General features: G+C 38.5%; 1 protein-coding gene across 1 annotated transcript in view; it reads left to right on the top strand.

Moving 5' to 3' along the window:
* DNAH11 (dynein axonemal heavy chain 11) overlaps positions 1-26590 on the top strand; it is a 312569-nt gene that overhangs the window by 11573 nt on the left and 274406 nt on the right. Inside the window, exons 3-8 of the mRNA XM_082472819.1 lie at positions 5586-5782; positions 6265-6454; positions 7206-7305; positions 9877-10088; positions 17051-17284; positions 18507-18674. Coding sequence (XP_082328945.1) covers positions 5586-5782; positions 6265-6454; positions 7206-7305; positions 9877-10088; positions 17051-17284; positions 18507-18674 — 1101 coding nt within the window. The remainder of the gene's footprint in view (positions 1-5585; positions 5783-6264; positions 6455-7205; positions 7306-9876; positions 10089-17050; positions 17285-18506; positions 18675-26590) is intronic.

Below are 26590 nucleotides of genomic sequence, written 5' to 3'. Positions count from 1 at the left end.
TCTATGTTCATCAGTGATATTGGCCTGTAGTTTTCTTTCTATGTGACATCTTTGTCTGGTTTTTGTATCAGGGTGATGGTAGCCTCGCAGAATGAGTTTGGGAGTGTTCCTCCCTCTGCTATATTTTGGAAGAGTTTGTGAAGGATAGCTGTTAAATCTTGTCTAAACGTTTGATAGAATTCGCCTGTGAAGCCATCTGGTCCTGGGCTTTTGTTTGTTTGAAGATTTTTAATCACAATTTCAATTTCAGTGCTTGTGATTGGTCTGTTCATATTTTGTATTTCTTCCTGGTTCAGTCTCGGCAGGTTGTGCATTTCTAAGAATTTGTCCATTTCTTCCAGGTTGTCCATTTTATTGGCATAGAGTTGCTTGTAATCTCTCATGATCCTTTGTATTTCTGCAGTGTCAGTGGTTACTTCTCCTTTTTCATTTCTAATTCTATTGATTTCAGTCTTCTCCCTTTTTCTCTTGATGAGTCTGGCTAATGGTTTATCAATTTTGTTTATCTTCTCAAAGAACCAGCTTTTAGTTTTATTGATCTTTGCTATTGTTTCCTTCATTTCTTTTTCATTTATTTCTGACCTGATCTTTATGATTTCTTTCCTTCTGCTAACTTTGGGGTTTTTTTGTTCTTCTTTCTCCAATTGCTTTAGGTATAAGGTTAGGTTGTTTATTTGAGATGATTCTTGTTTCTTAAGGTAGGATTGTATTGCTATAAACTTCCCTCTTAGAACTGCTTTTGCTGCATCCCATAGGTTTTGCGTCGTCGTGTTTTCATTGTCATTTGTTTCTGGGTGTTTTTTGTTTTCCTCTTTGATTTCCTCAGTGATCTCTTGGTTATTAAGTAGTGTGTTGTTTAGCCTCCATGTGTCTGTAGTTTTTACAGATTTTTTCCTGTAATTGATATCTAGTCTCATAGTGTTGTGGTCAGAAAAGATACTTGATACGATTTCAATTTTCTTAAATTTATCAAGGTTTGATCTGTGACCCAAGATATGATCTATCCTGGAGAATGTTCCATGAGCACTTGAGAAGAATGTGTATTCTGTTGTCTTTGGATAGAATGCCTTGTAAATATCAATTAAGTCCATCTTGTTTAATGTATCATTTAAAGCTTGTGTTTCCTTATTGATTTTCATTCTGGATGATCTGTCCATTGGTGAAAGTGGGGTTTTAAAGTCCCCTACTACGATTGTGTTCCTGTCAATTTCCCCTTTTATAGCTGTTAGTATTTGCCTTATGTATTGAGGTGCTCCTGTGTTGGGTGCATAAATATTTACAATTGTTATATCTTCTTCTTGGATTGATCCCTTGATCATTATGTAGTCTCCTTCTTTGTCTCTTGTAATAGTCTTTGTTTGAAAGTCTATTTTGTTGTTATAAAGCAGAATTAACACACCATTGTAAAGCAATTATACTCTAATAAAGATGTTAAAAAAAAATAAAAATATAAAGTCTATTTTGTCTGATATGAGAATTGCTACTCCAGCTTTCTTTTGATTTCCATTTGCATGGAATATTTTTTCCATCCCCTCACTTTCAGTCTGTATGTGTCACTAGGTCTGAAGTGGGTCTCTTGTAGACAGCATATATACAGGTCTTGTTTTTGTATCCATTCAGCCAATCTATGTCTTTTGGTTGGAGCATTTAATCCATTTACAATTAAGGTAATTTTCGATATGTATGTTCCTATTACCATTTTCTTAATTGTTTTGGGTTTGTTATTGTAGGTCTTTTCCTTCTCTTGTGTTTCCTGCCTAGAGAAGTTCCTTTAGCAATTGTTGTAGAGCTGGTTTGCTGGTGCTGAATTCTCTTAGCTTTTGCCTGTCTGTAAAGATTTTAATTTCTCCATCAAATCTGAATGAGATCCTTGCTGGGTAGAGTAATCCTGGATGTAGGTTTTTCCCTTTCCTCACTTTAAATATGTCCTGCCACTCCCTTGTGGCTTGCAGTACTTCTGCTGAAATAGCAGCTGTTAACCTTATGGGGATTCCCTTGTGTGTTATTTGTTGTTTTTCCCTTGCTGCTTTTAATATTTTTTCATTGTATTTAATTTTTGATAGTTTGATTAATATATGTCTTGGCGTGTTTCTCCTTGGATTTATCCTGTATGGGACTCTCTGTACTTCCTGGACTTGACTGACTATTTCCTTTCCCATATCAGGGAAGTTTTCAACTATATTCTCTTCAAATACTTTCTGTACCTTTCTTTTTCTCTTCTTCTTCTGGAACCCCTATAATTCGAATGTTGGTGCATTTAATGTTGTCCCAGAGTTCTCTGAGACTGTCCTCAGTTCTTTTCATTCTTTTTTCTTTATTCTGCTCTGCAGTAGTTACTTCCACTATTTTATCTTCTAGGTCACTTATCCGTTCTTCTGCCTCAGTTATTCTGCTGTTGATCCCTTCTAGAGAATTTTTAATTTCATTTATTGTGTTGTTCATCACTGTTTTTTGCTCTTCAGTTCTTCTAGGTCCTTGTTAAACATTTCTTGTATTTTCTCCATTCTATTTCCAAGATTTTGGATCATCTTTACTATCATTATTCTGAATTCTTTTTCAGGTTGACTGCCTATTTCCTCTTCATTTGTTAGGTCTGGTGGGTTTTTTCCTTGCTCCTTCGTCTGCTGTGTGTTTCTCTGTCTTCTCATTTTGCTTAACTTAGTGTGTTTGGGGTCTCCTTTTCGCAGGCTGCAGGTTTGTAGTTCCTGTTGTTTTTGGTGTCTGCCCCCAGTGGGTAAGGTTGGTTCAGTGGGTTGTGTAGGCTTCCTGGTGGAGGGGACTAGTGCCTGTGTTCTGGTGGATGAGGCTGGATCTTGTCTTTCTGGTGGGCAGGTCCACGTCTGGTGGTGTGTTTTGGGGTGTCTGTGGCCTTATTATGATTTTAGGCAGCCTCTCTGCTAATGGATGGAGTTGTGTTCCTGTGTTGCTAGTTGTTTAGCATAGGGTGTCCAGCACTCTAGCTTGCTGGTCATTGAGTGGAGCTGGGTCTTGGCGTTGAGATGGAGATCTCTGGGAGATTTTCCCGTTTGGTATTACGTGGAGCTGGGAGGTCTCTTGTGGACCAGTGTCCTGAACTTGGCTCTCCCACCTCGGAGGCACAGCTGTGATTCCTGGCTGGAGCACCAAGAGACTGTCATCCACACGGCTCAGAATAAAAGGGAGAAAAAAAAAAAGAAAAAAGAAGATAAAATAAAATACAATAAAAGAAAGTAAAATAAAATAGTTATTAAAATTAAAAATAATTATTAAAAAAATTTTTTAAGTAATAATAAAAAAAAAAGGACAGACAGAACCCTAGGAGAAATGGTAAAAGCAAAGCTATACAGACAAAATGACACACAGAAGCATACGCATACACACTCACAGAAAGAGAAAAAGGTAAAAAAATATGTATATCGTTGCTCCCAAAGTCCACCTCCTCAATTTGGGATGATTCGTTGTCTATTCAGGTATTCCAGAGATGCAGGTACATCAAGTTGACTGTGGAGATTTAATCCACTGCTCCTGAGGCTGCTGGGAGAGATTTCCCTTTCTCTTCTTTGTTCACACAGCTCCCGGGGTTCAGCTTTGTATTTGGACCCGCCTCTGCGTGTAGGTCGCCTGAGGGCGTCTGTTCTTCTTTCAAACAGAAGGGGGTTAAAGGAGCCACTGCTTCGGGGGCTCTGGCTCACTCAGGCTGGGGGGCGGGAGGGGTACGGAATGTGCGGCGAGCCTGCGGCGGCAGAGGCCTGCGTGACGTTGCAACAGCCTGAGGCGTGCCGTGCGTTCTCCTGGGTAAGTTGTCCCTGGATCATGGCACTCTGGCAATGGCGGGCTGTACAGGCTCCCGGGAGGGGAGGTGTGGATAGTGACCTGTGCTTGCACACAGGCTTCTTGGTGGCGGCAGCAGCAGCCTTAGCGTCTCATGCCCGTCTCTGGGGTCCGCGCTGATAGCCGCAGCTCGCACCCATCTCTGGAGCTCGTTTAGGCGGCGCTCTGAATCCCCTCTCCTCGCACACCAGGAAACAAAGAGGCAAGAAAAAGTCTCTTGCCTCTTCGGCAGCTCCAGACCTTTTCCCGACTCCCTCCCGGCTAGCTGTGGTGCACTAGCCCCTTCAGGCTGTGTTCATGCCGCCAACCCCAGTTCTCTCCCTGGGATCCGACCTCTGAAGGCCGAGCCTGAGCTCCCAGCCCCCGCCCGCCCCGGCGGCTGAGCAGACAAGCCTCTCGGGCTGGTGAGTGCTTGTTGGCACCATCCTCTGTGCAGGAGTCTCTCCGCTTTGCCCTCCGCACCGCTGCTGTTGCGCTCTCCTCCGTGGCTCCAAAGCTTCCCCCGTCCTCCACCCGCAGTCTCCCCCTGTGAAGGGGCTTCCTAGTGTGTGGAAACCTTTCCTCCTTCACAACTCCCTCCCACTGGTGCAGGTCAGTCCCTATTCTTTTGTCTCTGTTTTTTCTTTTTTCTTTTGCCCTACCCAGGTACGTGGGGAGTTTCTTGCCTTTTGGGAGGTCTGAGGTCTTCTGCCAGCGTTCAGTAGGTGTTCTGTAGGTGTTGTTCCACATGTTGATGTATTTCTGATGTATTTGTGGGGAGGAAGGTGATTTCCGCGTCTTAGTCTTCGGCCATCTTGAAGCTCCTCCCCTACCATTCATCTGTTGATGGACATTTAGGTTGTTTCCATGAAAGACACACTGTTCCTTATTAATCTCCTAGCTCACCAAGTAGTGGGTACAAAGCAGGAAATTGTAATAATAATATAGTTTGGAAAGATTTGTTTTATCCCCATTGGAAAATAAAATAAAATTTCAGTTTGTTTTTAGTTAACTAGAAGGTTGTGTTCTCAAAATCAGCTTTAAACAGGTGGAATAACTATTTTCTAAGCATTTTAGCTAATGGAAATTTTATAGGTAATGCTGACAGTCTGGACAGATTGTGTCAGAAAAATGTTTAATTAGTACATATTGAAAATGAGTGAGGAAGCAAGAAGAGACCAACTTCATTAACTCAACAAACTCTTACTAATTATTTAAGATATGCTGGGCTTTGGGAACAAAATAATTTTGGAGTGTTTTCACACATATAATTTCATTGATATTTCCAACTTAATGGTGGAAGGAGTTCAAAAAAGGTTCATATGATTGAATAAACATCTTTCTGACTATCACAGTTTAATCCACTGGGATGTCACCCAGGGCTGGAGAAGATTAATTTACTCTTGCCTCCATGTGATTCAAGAAGATTTTTTACATCAATATACCTGCCAATGTGCGCAGTTTGCATTAAGAAAGCAGTTTACTTACTTGACATGATTTTGCTTATTTCATTCAGAGTTTAAGTTATTGGGAGCCTCCATAAACGTTTGATAAATGGGTAAATGAATGAACAAGCAGTATAGTATTTCCACTTTGAAAGAATTTGTCTAATTGATTAAATCTAAATGGGTCACTGACTTTGTTATCTCTTTGTAGATTTGATATCACAGGAGGATATTTATGAAATTGAAATTGGGTGGTTTTGTTGCCGATCTTGTGTGACAAGAAAATCTTTGAAGGAGCACATTGTCTTTAAATTAATTTCACTGCTTTTTAAAATGTTTCTCTTTCTCTAGATTTTAGTGCCAATTATTTCTAATAAGAACAACCATAAATCCTGGTCCTGTTGTATTTCACAAGACATGGAACGTCACATAGAAGTCATGAAAAATAAAATGCATATTTTTAAGGGCAAAATGTTAAGAAGAACTCTTCTACCAATTCCCACTATTGCAGGAAATGTTGACCTGGATCAGAAATATTCAGAGACCAAGTACGTAATGATATGGTTTACACAGGGTATCAACATGGAGAGCCAACACACCCATTTAATATCATACCCCCAGCAAACTGTTAGCAAAATATCAGAGTTATTATAACTACAGCATATTTTTAAAAATAATGTACAGAAACACCATATATATTATTTCCTTTCAAAGTATTCTTTCTAAAAGCAGACTGTACAAAAAGCAAGCAGTACCAGTTGCCATAATGTCAACAATAGTCTTCTAGTAAAATGTTTTTGAGGACATTATGATTCTTTAACAATTTTTTAAACGTTAGAGACATGCCCATGACAGAATAACAATGTCACAACTCAAATTGAGGCTATAAAAATAATAGATCTGATTCTGAAGTATTTATATTTAGAAAACTAGCTTATGGATTCATAAAATACCTATTAAAATTCAAGTCCTATCCTTATTTGGATGAAATGATTCATTTTTGTATTTTTAATCATTTCAATGTTTGTAGACTAGAGCCAAATGAAAGGACAGTACTCCATGCAATTGAATCAGTGGTTATTAAATGGTCGCATCAAATCCAAGAAATTGTAGAAAAAGATTTAGTCCAGCCTTTGCTGAATAGTCTTCACTCAAATCCTCAAACTGAACTGGATTTCTGGATGATGAGGAGAGAGAACCTAGCATGCATTTATGATCAAGTAAGTTGAGAGCCCTAGAAATTGCTTGCCAGTTGAATTAGCAAAGTCAGTTGTAGAATTTGGACTCCAAAGCCATGATTTCCAGTAATGTTAAAGGTTTAATACACTATCTTTGAACGACTTAATTGTCCGTTTTCTTATTCCAAAGTTCTGTATGGTATGCGTTCTTAAAATTAATGGGGATTAAAAGTAATTTTGCCTTTTTCAGACTATTTTGACAGTAATTGGAAACACTTTGTGGCAAAGAAAGTGTAGTTCCCAAGGGAAATGTTGAAGATTGTAAGATTCAATTAATCTAGTTGATGTAATTAATTTGGGAAAGGAGTAGATTTTGCTTAGTGGAGAGATGCAACTTTGGAAGAACTAACTGGTTCCTCTGCTGGTGTTTGCCATTAGAAGTTATTCAGCTTAATGTTCTAAAAACGAAGACATTCATTCACATATTCACCTATCTCTTAGAGATTTTCTGAAACAGATTTTATATGGAAAAGTTAATATTTTACATGTATAAGAAAACGTATATTAACAGGCTTTTTGAAAATTCAAATTAAGAGCTATAAATGTAAAATAACATACAGGCTTAAGGAAAAAAATTATTTTAAAAATTATTTTTAGCTTGAAACCAGGTATGTCTTTGCGTATTAAATACTGTGTGTATTGTGCATGAATGGAATATAATTTAAATATTTTATTGCAGAGTGCATTTATTTAGTCATTAATCTAGCTTATATTTATATATTTTTCAATTTAGCTTCAGGCTCCCATTGTCCTCAAAATGGTTAAGATCCTGAAAAATAAGCAAAGCAGCTATTTTCCAACTTTGAAGGATATCTTCATGGCTGTGAAAAATGGTAAGACTCGTATTCCTCGGCCTGGCATCAGTGGTCCCTCCTGATCTGACTCCTGCCTGTCTGCTCAGCCTCCTCTACCCTTCTACCCTTAGCGTGCTCATGAAATGACTGCACTTGACTCTTCTAATGATAAGTCCGTCTTAATTATCTGCAGTTTATTCTCCGGCTATATTAAACTATTTTTCGGGTATATAGTAAGCACCTACCAAAGAGGCTCTAGATTGAACTTTCAATGAGAGTGTATGTGTGTGGAGGGGAAAGGCCTTTGGTATTTAGCAGCGGGTCGTTGAATGCCCAGTATGGAGGTTTTCTAATCAACAGTTGGGCTTCAGTTAGTCCAGTGACTCCCCAGTAGAATCTCAGAATTTGCTTAACATTCACTATTTATTTAACTCATAAGAACACGAAGTCATCATTGAAGTTTTGGTGAAGATTAAGCACACAGAGAGGAGGGTTTGTTTGTTGAATTTTGAACAGGTAATACATGTACATTGTTAAAAACCAGAAATTATAAACAGGTATTTTTAATTTAAAAAGGAAATTGTATAAGTGAAAAGTCTCCTTCTCAGTACCCAGTTTCAACCTCGCCCAGGCGTAACACCCCTCCGTAATTTTTTTTATTTCTGTTTCTTTAGACATGTGTAAGCAAATACAGATATGATCTGTGATACTAAAGTTTTAAACGATAAAATTGTAAGATAACATGGCCCAATAGCTTGTTTTTGTTTCTAACATGAGAAAATTATTTTTAAATTTTTTCCTATGTAACATGTGGAAGGTTAGGAAATACTTAAAATCTACTTTGAAAATGTTTTGCTATCTCTTCAGGCTTTTCTCCATGAACTCTGTTTGAAAAGAGGCCTTAAGACAAGAGGGCATTAGGTCTGGATTTCTATCCCAGATCCACTCAGTACATCTTAAATTTGCTGCGTCCCTGGTTTCTGTTGGCCAGCTTGGCATACTGACACCTTCCTTGTATAATTGTTGCAAGAATTAGAGCACCATTTCTCAACCTTGTCACCGCTGACGTTTTGGGCGGGATAATTCTTTGTTGTGGGGAACCACCCTGTGCATTGCGGGGTATTTAGCAGCATGCTTGGCCTCTATCCACTCCCCCCATGCCCGTTGTGACGACAAAAAATGTCTCGAGACATTGCCAAGTGACCCTTGGGGGGGAACCTCCCCTGGCTGAGAACCAATGAATTGAAGACCTAATATACAGTGCACAGAGTACTAGGCACATAGTAAGTGTACCCTCAATACACAGAAGCTGCTTGCATTTTTTTCTGGTAGTAAGATTCACATTTTCTGTGGATAAAACTTCTCCAGGAATGAATCCCAGGGGTCCTCAGAGCCTTTTGAGCATATGAACTGGAGATTCAGGAGAAAACACTCTCAGTAGAACAAGTGGCCCAAAGCCATTCTCAGTTAGAGGTAGAAGGCTCTCCCAAAGACCTAGTCGAGGCTTTGTAAAATCACTAGAAGTGTTTATCACATATTAAGGGCACTTTACCTTTACATGGAATTATTGGATTTTGAAATTAACGCTGTTGAAAACACACTAATTTCAAAACATGAGTGCGTCTGAGGAAAAAATAGTTCCTGGACCCTCTCTTTCTTCCCAGGTCTTTATTGTTAGGTGGAGAGATTAATTGGTTACATGTCAAATAGAGCAACGTGGGTGGGTGCATACCTGACTCTGGCAGCCAAAAAAAAAAAAAAAAAAATGTGGCAGTTTGTTTTGTTTTTGATTTCTGACAGGAGTCTTTTGGGATAACACCAGAAAATAAGGAATTTACTTTCCTTCATTCCCTACCTTCATAAATAAAGCCCATTTTCAGTTAATCAAAGGTATTTGTAGCCTCAGGAGTACAATGAAGTCTGATGGAGATCCATTTAGGGTACATTAAAAGGACCAGTTTTAATCAAGAGAAAATTTGGATTAGATTAAACAGTAATTAATCATAACTATTTCAGTGTTGTCTTCATATATAGCTTTTTAAAAAAGTATTCCTTATTCCTACCATGCATAACAATTTTTTAAATTGAGGTAAAATTCACATAACATTAAAAAAAAGTTTTTAAAGTGTACAGATTGGTGGCATTTAGTGTATTCACAGTATCCCATAACTATTGCCTCTGTCTAGTTCACAATATTTTCATCACCCATGCTTGACAATTTCAATAGTTACACTGTGGATAATAATATAATGGAAAATTTTTCATGGTATGAGTTACTCTTATAGGACACTAGAATGAGATAATAAATGATTCAGTTGTGCTGGTACCAAGTGCGTGGGAGGAGTTAACTTTCTGGTGATGATGCTGGTTGAGTCTTCAGTCGCAATTTACTTGTGAGTAACTACGCCTGGGCTCTCTTTGAAGGGTTGTTACAGCCGGACAGTGTCGAAAGCCTTCCTAACCTGTCCTGTGTCAATGGTACGGTAAGTGATATAAAAAGAAAGAGGCAGCATTTAAGTACAGCCATGTTGTTTTGCATCGTTCTCTTGACCTTGTGAAGTGACTTCAGATAAAAGAGGCTGCCTCACATTAACGGTGGTTTCCTTTCAGCTCTTCTCGAAGCCCAAGACGTGGAACTTTACCTGAGACCCCTGAGGAGACACCTTCAATGTGTCCAGGAGACGGAATTCCCACAGACTGGTGTATTAATTGCCCCGTTATTTCATACCATCTGTCTGATCTGGAGTCATTCCACGTTTTATAATACCCCTGTTCGGGTTATAGTTCTATTGCAAGAGTTTTGTAATCTCTTCGTTGACCGGGTATGTAGCCTGAAAAAAATAGGAACAATAAGAATTATTGCCGTGTGGTAGGTTTTATGAGATCAAGGAGGAATGAATAAATCCAGTCTACAGAACACCTTTTTCCCTTTTCTTTTTTCATAAGACTTTTATGGTAACAAAGGCCAGATGACTTTCTATCCTAAAAGGCAAAGGAGCTCTGGAAATAAGTCAGATACAGTCAAGGGACAGGTTGTTACTGGATTCTGTTTGTTTAATATCCTACCTTTCTTCAAAAGAGATTTAAGGCAGCTTCTAATAAAAGGCACGCACACGTAGTACTTTCTTTGTAGCTTTCCCTTTGGTTTCCACAGGAACACTGGCTGAGGGAAGACTTTTGGAAAGGGAAGTAAGTTAAGAGAATCTGGCAGAAAAAAAATGATCCTCCAAAAATAGTACTAGAATTATAGTGAAAGAATTCTGATTCATGGTTGATCTTTAAAAATCTTGTTTATAATTGTTTCTCTACTCTTCACTTAACTTGCAAAATGTTAAAAAAAAAAAAAAATTGGACTGCTTCCTCATCCTGTGGGAACTTTAATTACTCTTGTGTCTGTAATATCAGAGAATATTTCATAATTTGAGAGCTAAAAGATACTTGCAGGGCATATCATCCAGTGATTGTTTATTGAGGGCGTGTGTGTCTTAGTCTGCTTGAGTTGACGTAACAAAATACCACAGGCTGTGTGGCTTTATTTTCAGGAATTGCTTTCTCATATTTTTGGAGCCTGGGAGACCAGATCCAGGTGCCGTCATGGTCGTGTTCTGACTAGAGCGTTCTTCCTGGCTTGCAGATAGCTGCCTTTTCTCTGTACCCTCACACTGAGGGAAAGATCTCCCTCTTCCTCTTTTTAAAAAACCACAGTCCTGTCAGATTAGGGTCCCGCCCTCATGACCTCATTAACCTTAATTACCTCCTAAAGTTTCTATCTCCAGGTTGTCACAGTGGTGGTTAGGGCTTCAACACAGGCACTTTTTTGGAGGGGGTGTCACACTTTAGTCCATAGCAGGGTCTATATCAGGGTGTGTGTCTTTACACCTAAGGAGTTTTTGTAAAACAGATGCCAGAGTATCAGAATCTGTGCATATGGCTTCGACTTTGAGTTGCTAAGTAAGAGCGCTTCCTATGAGAATTGGATCATTTCCAGCTGCAACTGGCAAACTGAAGCAGAAAAAGAGAAGTGTCTAAGTTCATGTGAACTGGGAAGTCTAACAGTACAAAGACTTGAGGATGAGATTGCTCCAGGGGACTCAGATGATAATTTCAAAGCTCTGTTTTGCTCGTTTGTGTTTGACTTGATTCTCAGGCTCTCATCACGTGTTAACCAAGGTGGCTTTTGGTAGCACCAGATGGATATCCTTCTAGTAGAAGAACTTCCCTGGAAAGAGGCTGACTTTGTTTTTCGTTCTGGACCAATGGGTTTTATTTTCACTCCTGGAACAATCATGTGGCCAGGGAGATAGGATATCTTGGACAGGCCTGGATCACTAGCTCAGAGTAGGGTGGGCAACTGTGATTGACCTAAATCCCTGATCTAGTCTAATGCTTCTCAGTGGTTTTCACCTCATGACTCACATAGAAAATTAAAAATTTTCATTGCACAGTGGGGTAAAATAGGAGGGGACTGGGAACCCTGAAAATCTGCTCATAGACAGGGCAAGCTGCTTGGAGCTTCTGCTGCCCCAGCCCCCAGAACCTTGCTTTTCTAAACGTTAAAGAGAACAGTGTTGTAGCAGAAACTGGTTGGGGAACTGTGTTCCATTCTAATCCTGATACTTTTTCAGATGAATTAATGGAAACTTGAAAGATATCATTTGCTCACTTTGCTTGAGCATTTAGGGGGAAATCCAAATTAAAGAACAGGTTTCCTGACGTGTAGTTTACCGTTTCTGGAATACGTATGAGATTGAGGTGTGCCTGTGTGTCTTCCTGTCTGCTTCCAAAGAGGTGGAATGGTGTATGGAAAGGGCTTTGGGCTCAGACCAACCAGGATTCAAATCTAATTGAACCAGGGGACTTCCCTGGTGGTCCAGTGGTTAAGACTCCACGCTTTCACTGCTGAGGGCCCGGGTTCAATTCTTGGTTGGGGAACTAAGATTCCACAAGCCGTGAGGCACAGCTGAGAAAAAAAAAGATCAAGTTGAACCATTTTAGAGTAGTTAAATCACTTTTCCGAGCCTCACTTTCCACGCTTGTAAGTGCCCTGTTCATGGGCTTTTGTAAAGATCAAAAGAGAGCACCTCAATGAAATGCTCAGTGTGGCATTTAACAGAGACTCAGTAAAAGTTAGTTCCAAACTCTTGCCTTACAAAATAGTTGCAGCTGTTGATAGGAGGTAACAAGTCTGTTCCTTTGCTATATTTTAGCACCTCTTCTGGCTTCATTCTGTTTCTCTGTTGTGCAGACTCAGTTTTGCTCTTTTGTTAATGAGTGCACTGGGTCCTAATGGCTTGGAGCTCCGTGTGAAAGGCTTTGATCCCCACTGCAGGGTTAACCACTGTGACCACCGCTTTTCCCAAACCCCTTTTGAGGGATCCCCATCTCATTTTGAGAATGATCCAAACTTCTACTGCAAAGCCCTGATAGTGTAGAAACCTCAAAGGTTGTCGTTCACTATTGTAGTTGGCTTGCAAGGAGCCCTGGTTACCTGTAAGCCTATAAACCTATTATCCCCGGCTCCTAGGCTGTGTCAATGGCCAGAGTTTGCCAAGCTCCCAAGGAAATAATGTCGTTTCTCTTGTTCCTTAGTTACTATTCCTGGCTTATGTCCAAAGGTTCCGTCGACCTGATTTCCTAGGTTCTCCAAGTGGACTTTGTAGTAAATCTGCCCCAACATGTTAGGAATCAAAAATGGGCAATGAGTCAACTTTCATCCCCGGGTTCTCTGAAGAGCTAAACTCTGCACCACCTACCACCACCCCCAGTCGTTTGCTGTCTAACTTACTTTTTTTTTTTTTTTTTTTTTTTATTTATTATGTTTATTTTTGGCTGTGTTGGGTCTTCGTTTCTGTGTGAGGGCTTTCTCCAGTTGTGGCGAGTGGGGGCCACTCTTCATCGCGGTGCGCGGGCCTCTCACTATCGCAGCCTCTCTTGTTGCGGAGCAGAAGCTCCAGACGTGCACGCTCAGTAGCTGTGGCTCACGGGCCCAGTTGCTCCGCGGCATGTGGGATCTTCCCAGACCAGGGCTCGAACCCGTGTCCCCTGCATTGGCAGGCAGATTCTCAACCACTGCGCCACCAGGGAAGCCCCTAACTTACTTTTAATACTTATTTAACAAGCACTGTATAGTGCCTCTTATTTGCCAGAATTCTTCTAAGCCCTTTACAAGAATCTACGAATTTAATTCTCTAGCAACACTATGATATAGGTGCTATTAGTAGATACTTTCTGTATTTAAAAAAAAAAAAAAAAAAAAACCCTGAAGTTCAGAGAAGATAAATAGCTTTCTCAAGGTCACCCAGCTGACAGAGTTCTTACTCATTTTGTTCCATATTTTAATGTAAGTTTTTATTTCTAATTACTATTAATATGTGGTGTATGAATAATTGTAAAATACTCTTATTGCATAAAATTTATAACAATGGAAATAATCCTGCAGTTCTATCACCCTAAAATTCAGCATTTAAAAATTTTCCTTCTTCCAATACTTACACGTATTTATGCATTTTATCATATAATTCTTTTTTTTTTTTTTTACTAGTTTCTTGAAAAATTATTGCTGTTGTTGGATATTTAGGTTGCTTCCAGCCTCCTGTATTATAAACAACATGCAGAAAACAACTTTATACCGAAATCCTCTTCCTTAACTTGGATAATTGGCTTAATATAAATTCCTGATGTTGATCAAGGGGTACAATCGTTTCATGACTATTGAACGCTATTTGATATTTACAAATTCTTTTTTAAAAGATGATATTAATTGCATTGCTATTATCAATGTGTAAAAAGTTTTAGTATAATTCACCAGCTTTGAGCCTTACCAGCTTTAAAAAATTTGCAGTGATTCATTGGGTATACACTTGTACCATGTTGTTTCTTAATTTTGTACGTTGCATGATTTGTGTGGTTACACATTTTACGTGCCTTTTATAATTTTCTTATATAGTTTTCATGTACTTTGTTTCTGTGAATCTGTAGACTTCAACGTGTTTATGAAACATTTGAACCCTTGCTGTGTTATACGTCAGGAGTCATAAGCTGGCATTCTGTCAACTGCCTTTGGCTAATGGATCAATGCACTGTTTTTATTTTGCATAGTATTTTGAAATTTAAAAAAAAAATTGTTGCTGATGCTTAAATTGAGTAGGTCTCATTGAATTTCCAACATCCCAGCCTCTACTAAAAAGTCAGATCTCACTGCATTGACTCTTGCATCCCCATTGACACAGTCAGCTGCTAGAGCTTCATGTACCCCTTTAGATGGGTCACGTGCTGTCCAGGTGACCATGGTCTCCACTGTTCACTGTTCCTGATCTGCTTCACTCGTTGTCATCATCTGCCTGATCTTTCTAGGCATTCCAGGCACGGTCAGAAATCCTTTGTTACTTTAAAAGCAAATGTGTTTCTCTTTACTCGTTTTCTGACAGTAACCATTTACATAGTTATTTAGTCCAGACGTATAAAAGGCATTATGTGACCACCTTGGATGATGGCACACTTGAGCTTTGGTAATGGTGTCTTTTTTTAGTGCCTTGCTTCTCTTCCCTGGTTACCTGACTCTACTCCCTGTTCATTGTGAGTCATTGCCACTCGAGGCCTTCCACTCTGTCTGTTCTGTGGCTTGGTGTCCCTGTTGTGGATATTCTCATTCACAAGATCCTAGGTGACGAGGAGTTTAAGTCTGTGAGGTTGAGCCTGAAGAAGAGATGGTAGGATTGAGCAAAAGTAAGAGTCCATAACAGCACATAAATAAGACAGAAGAAGCTGGGAGACAGGCATCAAGCTAACATGCTATCAAAGTATCACAACGTTGTAAATCAACAATGCTCCAATATAAAATAAAAACTAACTTAAAAAACTAACACGCTATCATTGATAAATTGCTTACTTGATTAATTGGCTTATCAATAAAATAAACTGGTTAGCTGTATTTTAGTTTATAAGGCCTCTGAAGTGGGACCAATTCATCGTAAATCCAGTGGTTTTATTGTTGGTTTGTCCTGATACTACTGAGTATGAGAGAATAGAGAGAGGTGGTGTGGTTGGGTGTGCTCCAGGGAGCTACTGTGGGAATCAGAAAAGAATTCAGAGGTTAGGAGCTAAAAAGAATCTTGAGGTTCGCTTAATTCATCTCTCCTTTTTTGTAGATAAGGCAACTGAGATCCTCTGAGAAAATTCAGCTAATGTCACAAAAGCAGTTAGTGGCCCGTAACTGGACCACAGCCAGGCCTCCTGCCCCTGCTGATGCTTTTTCCCTTCGCATAACCTGCTGCCCAGTGAAAGGGTATATAGAATGGTTTTCTGATCTAGGATGTTGAGTACTATAACCTTGTCTTTAGGAGGTCTTATTCAACAGTGGGCTCTGTGAACAGAAAGCTAATTGCTGTGATTGTCTCATCTATGTGAGGGTCAGACAAGAAGCACAGGAATGAATATAAGGATGGCTTGCCTGAAGGGAGGTTACTTCAGGTAGGTAGTTAGGTCACAGGGGGCTGCTGAAACAGACGGCAGTGGAGTCCACTGTAGATTTTTTTAGCTTCCTAAAAGGACACGTTTATGATAAAGAATACATCTAGATGAAGACCTGTGGAATCCCTAACCCATGCCACGTGTAAACTGTTACAAAACTCACGTTGCTGAGCGATTACTGGTAGGTCTCGTCCCTGTTCTGTGTGAAATGTTAGCAGCCTTCAGGGAGAAGTTAATTTTCCATCCAGCCCGAGTGAGAAATAAGAGCATAGGTTGGGAATCTACAGCTAGAATTGAAGGAACTAGTTAGTAGGCTTTTTAGACACCAAATGAATGACACTCTTGCTACTTTACACATTTAGGGCACAGAGTCTATACTGCATGTAAAACTATAGCCATTATTGGGAGATGGAGGACAATATGTCTACATTTAGAAAAACGTTTCTTCTATCTGCTATGTTGAACCCAATGGCTTTCAATACTTTCTCCATTGAGATCTGTGACAACTTTCTAAGCAACTGCAGGATTAAAGGTGTGCAGTTTAAACCTATAATTTATATGAGGTGAAGATGCATCAGGGTTAGAATTTATAGGTTCCTGAGGCTCCTAAACAGGGAAATTGTGAAAGTTCATAACAAATATGCAAAGGGAAGATCTGAATGATGGTCCTACGAGAGTTGCTACATGAATCTGCTGGTTTTTCTATAATCGTTCTCGCCTTTGCATTTCCACTATTGAGAACTAGTTCACATGGCATATCTTGGCTATATTTTATGTCCTATGATGAGTTTAAGCCCCCAGAAGAGAAGTCTGCTAACCTAAAAGAATTGCCAATGGTATAATCACCTATGTTAGCTCTTTCTCACCTTTTCAAGTGACCTTGTGCTGCCAGGTAACGTGACCGTATTTTTAAAATACATGGTCTGATAGATTTCCCTTCCTGGCTTATACATTTCTTTATATGTAAAAACAATTGTGCAGAATATTTGCTACCAGGAATAGCCATGCAAATTCTGGTTACACAGTTGTTGTATCTTTGAAGCTTAGCAAAAATGTAGTCATTGGCAGAATGTTTAATTCCAGAAATTGCAGCATCCCCTGTAGATGTCTCTAATGTATGCAAGTATGTCATTGAAACCTAAGTGCCTGAATTTCTAGAATTTGTGTTTCCTGTTTTACAGCATTGCTGGCCCAATTCTAGACATTGTAATTTGAAAATGATTCACTGAAAAAATAAAACAGTTCATTGAAACAGTCATTTTCAGTAAAACTATTAAACATTTTCTTATTATTGTTTCCTTTCATTGAATCCTAGGCGCTAGCTTACCTTTTGCCTGAAGACCTTTTGAGAGGAGAAATTGAAGACTCTCTGGAAAAGGTGCAGGTGGCCATTAACATCTTAAAGACTTTCAAAAATTGTTTTTTTAACTATAGAAAAGGATTGGCAAGCTATTTTACGGGAAATAAGGAGCTGAAACCATGGGATTTCCAGTCTCATCTGGTGTTTCTTAGATTTGACAAATTTCTCGACCGTTTCATGAAAATAGAGGTATTCATTTATTGACTTGTAATTTATTCATATTGTAGATGGTTTCAGAAAATCCTATAGCTTTTTATATGATTCAGGGAACAGTTTGTTCTATTTGGGTGGGAGGTGGGAAGTCTGCTTTCTTGGTGATCTTCATGAGAAGTTTACGAGGCCTGTGCTATCAAGATACAGTAAAAGCTTTAGTTTGTTTAGTTTCAAAGCTTTGTTTAGTTTTAAAGCTTTGGCTTCTTTTTTTAAAAAACTCATTTTTGATTATTTTATTACACTGAGTATAAGTGAATCTCTATGTACCAGTGACCCTTGTCCTACAGCTTACTATGTTCCTAGAAAATGGTTGTAAATCAGGAAGCTATAAAATAACCCCTTTTTTCCTTTACATGTTTGATGGTTTTATTGGGATTCCATACCTGAAAACCCATTTGATAATCTAAAATATCATGGTAACTTTTAGTATATAAATATATATGTTATACTATTCAAATATTACAACTATTCATAAAAATAGATGAAAAGAACATGAAAACATGTGCTTTGTATAAATGTTTTAGCTGCCAAAAAACCAAACATGAATTACATACATGTAAACACTTACACACAACAACTTGTATGGAGCCAACTGGCTAAGATTTTTGTTTTCGTTTTTGTTTTTTTTCATTTTGAACTGCCTTATTTTCTTTGTAAAACTCTTTCTAGCAAGCTTGGGCTTTTTTGTTGATAGATTTGTTGAATTTCATTCAAAATTAGAGCTTTATGTTTTGAAAATTCTCATCACTTAAGCAGCCTGAATGCCTCTTAAAGTTTGAATGCCAAATGCCTGACTCTGGGTAACTTGCATCACCCTTTCATAACAGTCTCTTAAGCTCCTTTTCAATAAGAGAGCCCATCACTGCAGTGTTGGTGGCTGAAAATGAGTTTTGGATCTCTCCCAGACGTCTGACTTATGATTAGAAGGATATGAAATTAGAGAATCAAATGTTTAACTATGGTAAGCTAGGTGTTGCCTGTACTGCTTGATAATTTTCAGTCCATGTGAAAATGGGAGTATGACTTTAAAAGTAGGCAGTTACTTAGTTCAGTTAAATCATTAATATTCATTTTCTGTCATGTAAGTGTCCATTGACTCACTGATTTTGAATGTTGGAAAATGTTCTTTTTCTGAAACTTTAAAATGTTCTTTTCCTACTCAAGAGGGTGGAAAAATCTTTACGATGTTTTTTCAAAGGATATATTTGTCACCATATTGGAATTTGAAAAGCTGGAAAGACTTCAATTTGGCGGTACCAAGGGAGCAATTTTAAATGGACAAATCCACGAGATGAGAGAAGAATTTATGGAACTCTGTAAGATTTTTCAACAGAGCACATATGACCCATCTGATTACAGTAACATGGTAATACTGTATCTTTGTGTTTTCAATTTCATGGAATCGTATTTTAAAGCTGGGAAGGGGACAGTAGGTCACAGTGATAATAGGTCCCATTCAGTCTAACCTCTCCCGGATGAAAGAGGGGAAATGACTTGCCAGAGGTCTCTCATTTACGTAGTGGTAGATCAGGGACCAGAAGTTAGGTCCCTAACTTTTGCATTTTCAGTTTAGAATATTTTAAACTGTTTCTAATATAACAGCGGACCTCAGTCTGGATTTGTCTCTTGTTGATGTATAGTGAAAAGGAACTTTCCATATTAACTCATTTAGATCTGATTATCTGGTGTCCGTGTAACCTGTGTGTTTTATTTTAGCCTTTTCTTGAATCATTAGGTAAATGTTTCATCTACTTGAATATTTAGTTTCACTTCATTCGTTACATATATTATTAACATGTATGTTGTCTGAAAAAGAGGGAAGCCTTCAGGTTTAAGCTGCTTCTGTTTTCCGTCACTGCCAGCGGGTTAGGAGCCAGGGAGTTCCTGTGAGTATTCCCTGCAGCTCTAGGATAAAAATAGCTTCATTTTAGTGGCTTGCCATGACAGTGAATCCCAGGTACCAAAAAAAAAAAAAAAGATTACCTCTCATCGTCTTTGTTTTTTGTGGAATGTGAATTTATTCACTATTATGTGTATATTTGGCCAAATAATTGACTCTCTGAAGTGTACAAGTACAGTATGTTAGCTTTGTAAGGACATGGTTAGCAAACTTAATCCCTCTGAACTGCTGACAGTTTTTGGGAAGTGGAGTTAATGGTAAGAAAGATATGGCTATTGTGTGTCCTGCTGATTTGTGGAAAAGAGAAACCTAGATCTGTGGTGATGATCTAGGGGATGCGTGAGCTCATCCCCAGAGCCTGGTAAGGTGTCTGGCACCCAGCAGGCATTCAGTGAATATGGACAGGATGGGACTCCTGGGGGGGCTTGATTTAGCTCTTCTGAGCAACTAAGCAGAGGAGCGTGAAACCCAGCGTGCACAGGACCGTCGGGTGCATTCGAGTTGCAGGAGAGCCTTGATTTGCTCATGATTACAACTCCTGGCAGGTTTTCAGTGTGCCAGGGTTGGAGGACATGGCTAGGTTTAGCTGATGTGGCTTCCCTGGTAGTGCTAAAGGTCCTGAATTTATCCCTGTCTCTGCCCAAACCCTGCACAGTCACAAACATAGAATAGAAAATTCACTCACACAGACACACACACACACACACACACACACACACACACACACACACACACACACACACACACACACACACACACACACACACACACACACACACACACACACACATATATATCTGCTTGGTATTTGTATTTAGTAGAAAATGGGCAAGGCTTACATGTGATCTCCAGATCTAGGTTAGAGACATCGATAACCTGCCCTCGAAGTTCCCCTTCATCCTTTTATCTGATTACTGTATCCTGCTTTAGAATATAATTTAAAAGCTCCTTGACTTTGGTTATTCCTTGAAATCAAAATGTGAATTAACTAAGAGTTCACTTAATTGGTGTGCTTATGTCAAAGATGACCTTTGCTTTTTTTGAATGTGTCTTGGTTATCAGTGTTGCCTCAGAATATTGCAATGATTATATATTTTTGCTTAATAAACTGTTCATCTGGGGGCTTTTTAGCTGAGTTTCATTGTGTTCTGGTTTTTATGATGAAATCAGCTGGTAATTTTTAGGAGATATTATGTTAGCAAACTACCTGCAAACTCATATATTCATACAGGTGCTTCCCCATGACAGTATCCCCATGACACATGCCCACCCCTATGCCTTTCCTCTCCCACTGCACACACCCCTCTGCATTCCCCGATCCCCATTGAATAGTGCTAATGTAACTGTCCAGTGTATCATAGTCAGCCTTCCTGCCCTCTGGTGTAGAAATGGTTTATATATGTTCTGGTAAATTAAAGAAACAGTGACTGGTAATTTGCTTTTGGAAATGCTATTATTTATGTCTCTCTCTTCATTAATCTCAAGCCTATCAATCAGGCTTTGAGCCTTATTGGTGTGACAGAAGTTCTGCCACTATGGTCTATTTACAGAAGATGGGGATTTCTCAGGTGTGTCCATAAAAATGTTCTTGGGTTTCTGAATTATTAATACTGAATATAAAGGTCACTTTAGGTATTTGCTTTGACTTCTTCCTATGGGACTCTTTGAGATCCAGACAATTAGGGGGAGATACTTGCTTTCTAATTTATTTAATTGAAACATGTAACATTGTGCACATTTAAGGTGTACAGCATGTTAATTTGATAAATTTATATATTTTAATAGCCAATGTAGTGATTATTAGCACCCCTACCATGTTGCATAATTATCCTTTCTTTTTTAGTGGTGGAAATCATTAAGTTGTAGTCTCTTAGCAAGTTTGATATTAGTGAATATAGACAACAATTTGTATCATATTGAACTTGATAAGAGACTTGCTTTCTTAATTGTATTTAACTGATGGGCAGGTGACTTGAGGCTCAGCAGCTTGGTTTTTACCGACATTCTGAGGTGTTGCTTGATTAAATAAAATTCCCTAGATAACTAAGCAAGGATGGTGGATATTCTTTTTTTTTTTTAAGAGGAAAGTCATCTTTTTTTAATTTAATTTTATTTATTTATTTATTTATGGCTGTGTTGGGTCTTCGTTTCTGTGCGAGGGCTTTCTCTAGTTGCGGCAAGTGGGGGCCACTCTTCATCGCGGTGCGCGGGCCTCTCTCTATCGCGGCCTCTCTTGTTGCGGAGCACAGGCTCCAGATGTGCAGGCTCAGTAGTTGTGGCTCACGGGCCTAGTTGCTCCGCGGCATGTGGGATCTTCCCAGACCAGGGCTCGAACCTGTGTCCCCTGCATTGGCAGGCAGATTCTCAACCACTGCGCCACCAGGGAAGCCCAAGGATGGTGGATATTCTTGAGAGTAACCTCTTGGCTCCACTAGTGTCTGTTAATGAGTCCATTAATAATTACTGAACAAGTGTTGGGTGCCAGGCATCACGCCAAACCTTTACACACATTCCCGCTTAATTCTAGCTATAACCCTGAGAGTGACCGCCCAGGTAGATGAGGGATATGTAAATTACCTGAGATTACACAGTTCCAGGGAGTGGAACAGAGATTCCAACCCAGAACTCTCAACCTAGCACTTTTTTTTTTGCTGTGCCATGTCATTTCTTTAGTGTTTATCTCCCTCATTGCATCTTCCTAGAAATGAAGGGAATAAGTTCATCTGGGGCAACTGGAGGAACTCACCTGAGGACCTGTGCCCTGAGGTGGCGTGATCCAAGATGCTGTGGCTATTTTCCTTTTACCTGCTAGTTTTTAGTAGGAAGGTTGATCCAGGTACCTAGCCTGCCATTACTCCAGGATCTAAAATTCACTTTAAAAGTAGTTATTAATCTATACTAGCTCGTGTTCTAGTTCCTACAATTAGTTTTCTGTTCTGTTCTAGTCTCCTGAAGTATTTATTAATTCTTTTGCTATTACAGTATGTAGCATTTAAAAATTTTAACTACATAAATTTCTTATTAGTCATCTACAGGATTTTCAAGTCTTGCCTGCTTACTTTTCAAGGTAAAATTTATTATTTAAAAACATTACTTACTTGTTCTTTTGGAAAGGTAACATATGCAAAAATGCAAAAATTTAGTCCCCTTCTTCTCACTCCTTGCTTTTCCCCCTATTCTTTCATTTTCCTTCCCCAAGGACATCTACAATTATGAGTTTCTTATATAATGTTCCAGTGATACATGGTGCATGTACTAGTGTATACATGGGTGTATGTATTTTGAATTCTGTTTTTGCACACATAGCCTCCTCTACAGATCATGTATACCTTTTGTCACTTAATATATTTTAGCAGTCATTCTGTATTACTGCAATAGCATTACCTATTTTTAAAAAAAACAATTGTATATTATTCCATGAATTTATGTATTATTTATTTTTAAAAGTTATTTAAAGTAGTAGATATCATTGTTTAAAATTTTACTTAGGAGCTGCTTTTGGGAAGATGGGGTAGATGTACTTTTCCATCTTCCTCTAAGTACAACTACGGTACCGGTCACTATGTGTAAAAGACACGTAAGAAGACTGTGAAAGGTGAAAAGAAGAAGGCAGATGGACTCAAAAGACAACATAGTGATGAGTTACCTGAATGTCCTTCTTGCCTGAAATAATGCAGACCTAGAGGTGAAGACAGTGGCAACCTGGAAAACACCAATGGACCCAGACATTAAAAACCTCAATTAAAGCCTGATCCCTCTCAAGAAAGGGACAGCCTGGCAAGACAGAAACTTGTAGACTGCAATCTCTCTAGTCCAGAAAAATATCACAGAAGAAACTGTTCCCTTCCCCCATCCATGCCAGCAAAGACTGTATGGGGAGACTAGACTTACAGCCAACCTGTAAAGTGCTACCCAACCCAGTGCACACCTCCACTGGGGTGGTACCAGTGATGGCCAAGTAGGGAGTCATGATTTTCATCCTAGCTAACCAGTTATGAGCTCACTCTCTGTGATGTCAGTGGAGAACACAGGAGAATCCTCAATTTCTTTCCTCACCCAGCAGCGTCCTTTACCCCACTAGGGTAGTGTCACAGGAAGCCTCATAGAAAGTCAGTGCTTTCACCATGGCCAAATGGTAACCAGGTCACCAGTACTGTGACATCTGTGGAGACCACATGGGAAACTGGAACAGCCAGCCATAACAGGAGCTCCCCACCCTTAGGTATTAATGGCTGCTGAGTGGAGAAACTGGACTTCTGTCTCCACTTGATAGTAAAGGGGCCAGAGCAGTACTGGAGAATGCTAGCAAAAATGGAAGGTTTAAATAAAATCCAGTCTCATAATATGAAACATAGTATGAAAACATCCAGGTTCAATAAAAATGTACTCATACCAAGAACCAGGAAGATCTCAACTGAACAAAAAGAGACACCTAATAGATGTCACCATTGAGATGACATGTTAGAATTATCTGACAGGCTTTACAGAGCCATGCCAAAAATGCTTCAACAAGCAATTATCAACATAATGAAACAAATAAAAAATAACCTCAGTGAAGAAATAGAAATTCTCCGCAAAGAAATAGAAGATATAAAAAACAAATTGGAAATTTAGAGCTGAAAAAAATTAAAATACACTGCATAGTGATTGAGTTCAGTGTCAGGATGGAGTGACTGAGGAAAGAATCAGTGAACTGCAAGATGGAACAATAGAAAGCACTCAGTCTGAACAACAGACAAGGTAGACTGAAAGAAAATGAACAGAGCCTTAGGGACTTGTGAAACTGTAACAGATCTAGCACTAGTGTCCTCAAAGTTCCAGAAAGAGAGGAGAAAGACCATGGAGCTGAAAGTCTCAGAGAAGTAGCTGGAAACCTCCTAAATTTGGCATGAGACATAAACCTACAGATTCAAGAGGAAATCAGTGGCAGAAAGATAAACCCAGGGATAAACCCAGAGAAATCAATGCCAAGACACATCATAATTAAACTCCTGAAAACTGAAGATAAAGAAAAAAATCTCAGAAGTAGTGAGAGAGAAAGAACAACTTACCAAAGTGGAAAAAAATGGTTTGAATGACAATGGTTTTCTTATCAGAAATCACGAAGGCCAGAAGGAAATGGCAAAATATTTTTACGTGCTGAAAGAAAAGAATTGTTAACTCAGAATTCTCTACCCAGTGAAAAATACCCTTCAAGAATAAAGGGGAAATCAAGAAATTCTTAGACAAAAAAAAAAAAAACCCAGAAAACTAATAATTTGTCACCAGTAGACTGATCCTTAAAGAATGGCTAAAGGAAGTTCTTAATACAGAAAGGAGATGATAAAGAAGGGAACCTTGGAACAGCAGGAAGAATGTGGTATGCAGAAATAAGTATAAATACAATAGAATTTCCTTCTCCTCTTGAGTTTTCTAAATCATGTTTCATGGTGGACGCAAAAATTATAACATTCTCTGTGGTTCTAAATGTATGTACAGAAAGTATTTAAGACCATTATATTATAAATGGAAGAGAGTAAAGGGATCAAAATAGAAGGAAGGCTTTTTTTCTTTATAAAAAATTGTGGTAAAACGTATTTTACATTAAATTTAGCATTTAAACCGTTTGTGAGTACAATTCAGTGGCGTTAAGTATATTCACAATGTTGTGCAACCATCACTACTATCCACTTCCAGAACATTTCATCATCCCAAACAAAAACTTTACAACCATTAAATGATAACTCTTCATTGCCCCCTCCCCTTGGTACCTGGTAATGTCTGTTCTACTTTCTCTCTCTGTGAATTTATTTATTTTAGATACCTCATATGAGTGGACTCAAAATAATTCTTTTGTGTGTCGCTTATTTCACTTAGCATAAGCCTTTAAGGTTCATCCATATTGTAGCATGTGTCACAATTTCCTTTAATTCCTTTTTAAGGCTAAATCATCCTTTTTAATTTCATTCCTTTTTAAGGCTAAATCTATTTTATATATATATATATATATATATATATATATATATATAGTATTTTGTTTATTCATTTATTGATGGATGCTTGGTTGTGCTCACCTTTTTGGCTCTTGTGAATAATGGTGCTATGAATGTTGTTGAACGAGTATCTGTGTCGTCCCTGCTTTCAATTCTTATGGATACATACCTAGGATTAAAATTGCTGGATCATATGGTAATTCTATTTGAACTGTTTGAGGAATTTCCAAACTGTTTTCCATAGTGGTTGAACTATTTTGTCTTCCCACCAGTGATGCAGGATTCCAATGTTACCAAATCTGCATCAACACTTATTATTTTTCATTATTTTGGATAATAGCCATATTACTGGCCATGAAGTAATATTTCATTGTGGTTTGATTTGCATTCCATAATGATTAGTGACGTTGGTCATCTTTTCATGTGTTTATTGGCCATCTTTATGCCTTTGGAGAAATGTCTGTTCAAGTCTTTTGCTCATTTTTGAATTGGATTCCTTTGTTGCTGGGTTGTAGGAGTTCTTATATTCTGGACATTAACCCCTGATCAGATGTATGATTTGAAAATACTTTCTTCCATTCCGTGGGTTGTTTTTCACACCCATGGTAGTGTCCTTTGATGCACAAAAGTTTTTAATTTTGATGAAGTCAAATTTATCTTTTCTTTTGTTGCCTATGCTTTCAGTGTCATATCCAAGAAATGACTGCTAAATCCAACGTCATGAAGATTGTCTCCAGTTTTTACTCCTAAGAGTTTTATACTTTTAGCTCTTACATTTAGGTCTTTGGTAAATATTGAGTTAATTTTTGTATATCTTTTAAGGATCCAACTTTGTTGCTCATAACTAACGTATAGAAGTGCAACTGATTTTTGCATGTTGATTTTGCATCCTGCAACTTTGCTGAATTACCTCTAATAGTGGTTTTGTTTTGTTTTTTGTTTTGTTTTTGGTGCAGAATCTTTAGAATTTTCTAAGTATAAAATCATGTCATGTATTAACAGAGATAATTTTACTTATTCCTTTTCAGTTTGGATGCCTTTTATTTCTTTTTCTCACCTAATTGCTCTAGCTAGTGTTTCCCTAGCTAGTGTTGAATAGAAGTGGTGGAAGTGGAACATCCTTGCCTTGTGCCTGATCATAGGGGGAAATCTTTTAGTCTTTCATGACGGAGTATGATGTTAGCTGTGGGTTCTTCATAGATGGCCTTTATCATGTTAAGGAAGTTTCCTTCCATTTCTAGTTTATTGAGCGTTTTTATCATTAAAGGGTGTTGATTTTTTTCTTTTATTTACATCAATTGAGATGATCATGTGGTCTTTTTCCTTCATTCTGTTAATGTGGTCTACTACCATTGACTTTTATTTGCCATCCTTGCATTCTGGGAATAAATCCACTTGGTCATGGTGTGT

Source organism: Balaenoptera physalus (genome assembly GCF_965194825.1).
Source record: "Balaenoptera physalus genome assembly, chromosome: 8".
Taxonomy (NCBI): Eukaryota; Metazoa; Chordata; class Mammalia; order Artiodactyla; family Balaenopteridae; genus Balaenoptera; species Balaenoptera physalus.
The sequence above is the reverse complement of the archived record's forward strand: the minus strand, read 5'-3'. Positions and strand labels throughout refer to the sequence as shown.